This window comes from Eurypyga helias, unplaced genomic scaffold (assembly GCF_000690775.1).
Source record: "Eurypyga helias isolate BGI_N326 unplaced genomic scaffold, ASM69077v1 scaffold13972, whole genome shotgun sequence".
Classification (NCBI taxonomy): Eukaryota; Metazoa; Chordata; class Aves; order Eurypygiformes; family Eurypygidae; genus Eurypyga; species Eurypyga helias.
The window spans coordinates 518-4,117 of NW_010235370.1; the positions used below are offsets into that span (position 1 = coordinate 518).

Here is a 3,600-nt window from a genome sequence, read left to right on the forward strand (position 1 = left end):
TGAAGAATTTTTTTATGGAAAGGGCTGTCAGGCATTGGAACGGGCTGCCCAGGGAGGGGGGAGTCACCATCCCAGGAGGGATTTAAGAGCCGTGTGGACGAGGTGCTCAGGGACATGGGTTAGTGCTGGGCTGGGCAGTGCTGGGGTAACGGTTGGACTCGGTGGTCTTAAAGGTCTTTTCCAACCTTACATTTTAATCCTTATTTTGTACACGCATCACACTGCCCAGTCAGCCACAGCCAACTGCTGAAGGAACACACTGCCTACAACCTTCATGGGGTGCCAAAGCAACACCCCAATGGTTCATCAAGCCGAGCAGAGCCACCAGGCACCATTTACAGCAGCAGAGAAGCAGACACAATAAATCTTAATTTTATTTTTGCACACCTGTTGTGTCAGATTTACTCCCGAGCCATCAGCTTTTGCTTCTTCAGCTTCTTTTGGGATATCTGAAAAGCAAACACCAAAATGAGGAAAAAAAGCCATAGCTTCCCAAAACACGATACTAAAACCAATCATCCTTTGATAGAAGTACTGAGAATTGTCAGAAATTTCTGCATCTGTTTACAAGATGTTCCACTAACAACACCTGCAGGTAACTAAGCACCCTTACAAGTGCTAACTACATCACGTACAGGCTCTCACCTCCACCTATTCCCTGTAACACACACTGCACCGGGACACACACGGCCAGGGAGCGCCACGAGTGCTCCGGGGGAGGGACGAACCGCCTGTGCGCTACAAACCACTGAGAAGCACTTCTCTTGGTTCTCAATGTCCTATTTATAATAAATACCGAGGTTGCTCAGAAATAACATTTTTTCATGGGTGTTCCAAAGGTGTCCTAAGATCGTCATCACAGCAACCCCTCCATCGGGAAAATGCCAAGCATTAAACCCCTGAGACTTGACAGTGGCGTTAAAGTGAACTAAAAATAAGGTGCTTCAGTACCTTTTTCTTTTGAGCAACTTCTTCCTCTGGCTTGGGAACGATCTGCTCCTTCTCAGTGAGGATCATCTCGATGTGGCAGGGGGAGCTCATGTAGGGGTTGATCCTACCATGCGCTCTGTAGGTGCGCCGGCGCATTTTGGGGGCCTTGTTGACCTGGATGTGCTCGATGACCAGAGAATCCACATCAAGGCCCTGGGAGGGAAGATAAAACTTGTGACTTTTTCTCTTCAAATAAATGATCTCCGCAGCAAAAACCACTGACTACCCACCCCCTACGCACACATCCCTCTGGCAAAAGCCACAGCTTCTCTTGGCTGGGTCAGAGTGAGCATTTACCAAGCACGCACCCGCTGAAGTGAGGAAAACACAGACAGACCGCCTTTCTGCAGACCACATGTCACAAGGAATTTTGTAACGATGCTGATGGCTCAGAGAAACAAAAATTATTTCACGGTTATTCCAAAGGTGTCCTAAGATTGTCATCACTGCCATCAGCTACCAGATTAAGCACTAAAGATACAAACTGACCAAGAGTCCACAGACTGTGTTTCTGGTATAGACTGAGACATTTTAAGCATTTTAAACCACTCCTGTTCTAAACAGTCAATAACCACACACAAATTACCTACCTGTGAATAATTACTACTCATGTTTTAACTTGAAAAATGCACACAGCTTAATTCCAATGAACAATACACCAAAAGGCTCTACACAATTTGGTTGCCCCTGCTCGGCAGACCTTATCCAGCCAGAGTGCAGGAGTGACGGTGCAACAGGAACGCTTCGCATTTAGCAACATCTACGTGGCCTACCTTGAGCTCAGCGTTGCTCTCTGCGTTCTTGAGCATGTGCAGCAAGAACTCTGCACTTTTCTTGGGCCACCGTCCCTGCGTCCAGCCCCACTGCTTGGCCTGGGAGAAGGAGAAAGTTGCCTTTTGGTCCTGGTACGATGTAACTTGCCCCTTATGCCATTAACTTGCCATTACAACCCCTTTTACTGGGACCACATACCAAAATACTTAACTTTGATCCATTATTTGACACCAGAAGTAGATGCAATGCTTGCTGTACCCGAATTCAGAGTAAATCTTTCCTCCCTCTTACATTTGTTACCCTCAACCACAACAGACTACTCTCCACATCACCTCTTCTCTTTTTTGCGACCAGCCACAGCCAAAGAACCCCCCTCGCGTTCTCACCCCAGACCTCACCTGGGCGCATCTACCGACTCCTCCGTTGTAGCGACGGAAGGGAACACACTGCTTCTTCAGGGTGACGTCCTTCAGGTACTTGGTGGCCTTGCGGATGTGCATGCCCTTGATGGCCTGGGCAGTCTCACGAGTGTTCTAGTGACACAGAGCACAGCGAGGTTCCTCTTAGCATATCTTCCCAAGTTACAACGGGAGCAAAAGCACTGCTCTCCCTTTCCTATTATTTTTGCTACAAACTCCGTTTAAAAGAAGCACTCACGCAAAGAATAAAATCAAAGAACGGAGAATAATTAGCAAAACTTTTGTTTGGTCTGGATTTTTTTTGCTGTCTACTTTTCTAACCCTGGGTATAACTTCCACTACTGAATATGCAGCTCTGGCACATCTTTATTGGTTTTTTTACCTAATGGCTAGGTCCTTCCAAGTAGCAAAATTAAAAGTTTAACTACTTGTACTTTTCATACTTTCTCTTTGGCCACTACTCCAAAAAAGCAGGAGCCTGAAGAATAAATTCCTACTAAAATGTCAAATATGGAACCTCAGGGCAATCAATGAGAAAACAAGCTACAATCCACCTAATTATAACGGAATCTTAAAGGGAAGAGAAAAACTCTCAGAAAGAAAAACAGATTAAAATATCAGTGCTTAAGGCAGTATACTAAATGCAAGTCAGAGCACTGTTATAATCCTACGTGATCACAATAAAAGAGCAAATCGAACAAAGTGGAACCTCTTGTCACCTGCATTCCGTGCCACTGAGCAGAAAAGCATCAGCTTAGCTTCGGTTCTGTGGTTAACTTGGAATGTGTCCCAGATTCATCGCTGTGTTTTTCCAAGGACATCTATATCCTCATACCAAACACTGCAAGCCTCCCCCCACCCTTCTTGGCCAACAGCATGATCAAATGAACCGGATGTTCCTTCCAACCAGCCAAAAAGGCAGAGCAAGCCAAATTAAAGAAATCTCTAGCACTAGCCTAATCCTTCCTGCTAAATTCATCACAACCGTTTTCCTGCTGTATTTTATTATCTGTGTTAGACACAACGCTCTTTAGGACACACCATCTCGGTTTCGTTCCTGTGCATAAACATTACAAGCAGCTAAAGCAAACAGGAGAGACACTTCTTTCCAAAAAAATTACACCCAAAAAAGGCCAAAACCCAAAGGAATTTGCACTTCCTACCACGCACACACCGCGTACCTTGAAATGCACCCGCAGGTTGGATCCCCGTGACTTGCATGCTGCCGAGAAAAAGAACCAAGGTTTAGTATTAAAACCTCATTGGCTCCGGTGAAGTCCTACGCGAACGCTCACACCCAAACCAACTCACATTTCGTGGGGTTCTCCGGGTCCAGAGAGTAGCGCACCATTTCTGAAGTTCACCTGCAAACCCGCAATTAAAAAGAAACCCAACGTGTTAAGCCCATCTGACCCGG

At 45.9% G+C, this 3,600-nt stretch overlaps 1 protein-coding gene across 1 annotated transcript; it reads right to left on the reverse strand.

The window, feature by feature from the left end:
- Positions 1-361: 361 nt before the first annotated feature.
- RPL17 (ribosomal protein L17) lies at positions 362-3,543 on the reverse strand. The gene is made up of 6 exons (XM_010146723.1): positions 3,495-3,543; positions 3,365-3,405; positions 2,163-2,297; positions 1,764-1,862; positions 952-1,143; positions 362-449 (listed from the first exon to the last, which is right to left on the reverse strand). The coding sequence occupies exons 1-6, from the start codon at positions 3,532-3,534 to the stop codon at positions 402-404; spliced, it is 555 nt and encodes a 184-aa protein (XP_010145025.1). The 5' UTR covers positions 3,535-3,543; the 3' UTR covers positions 362-401.
- Positions 3,544-3,600: the final 57 nt, after the last annotated feature.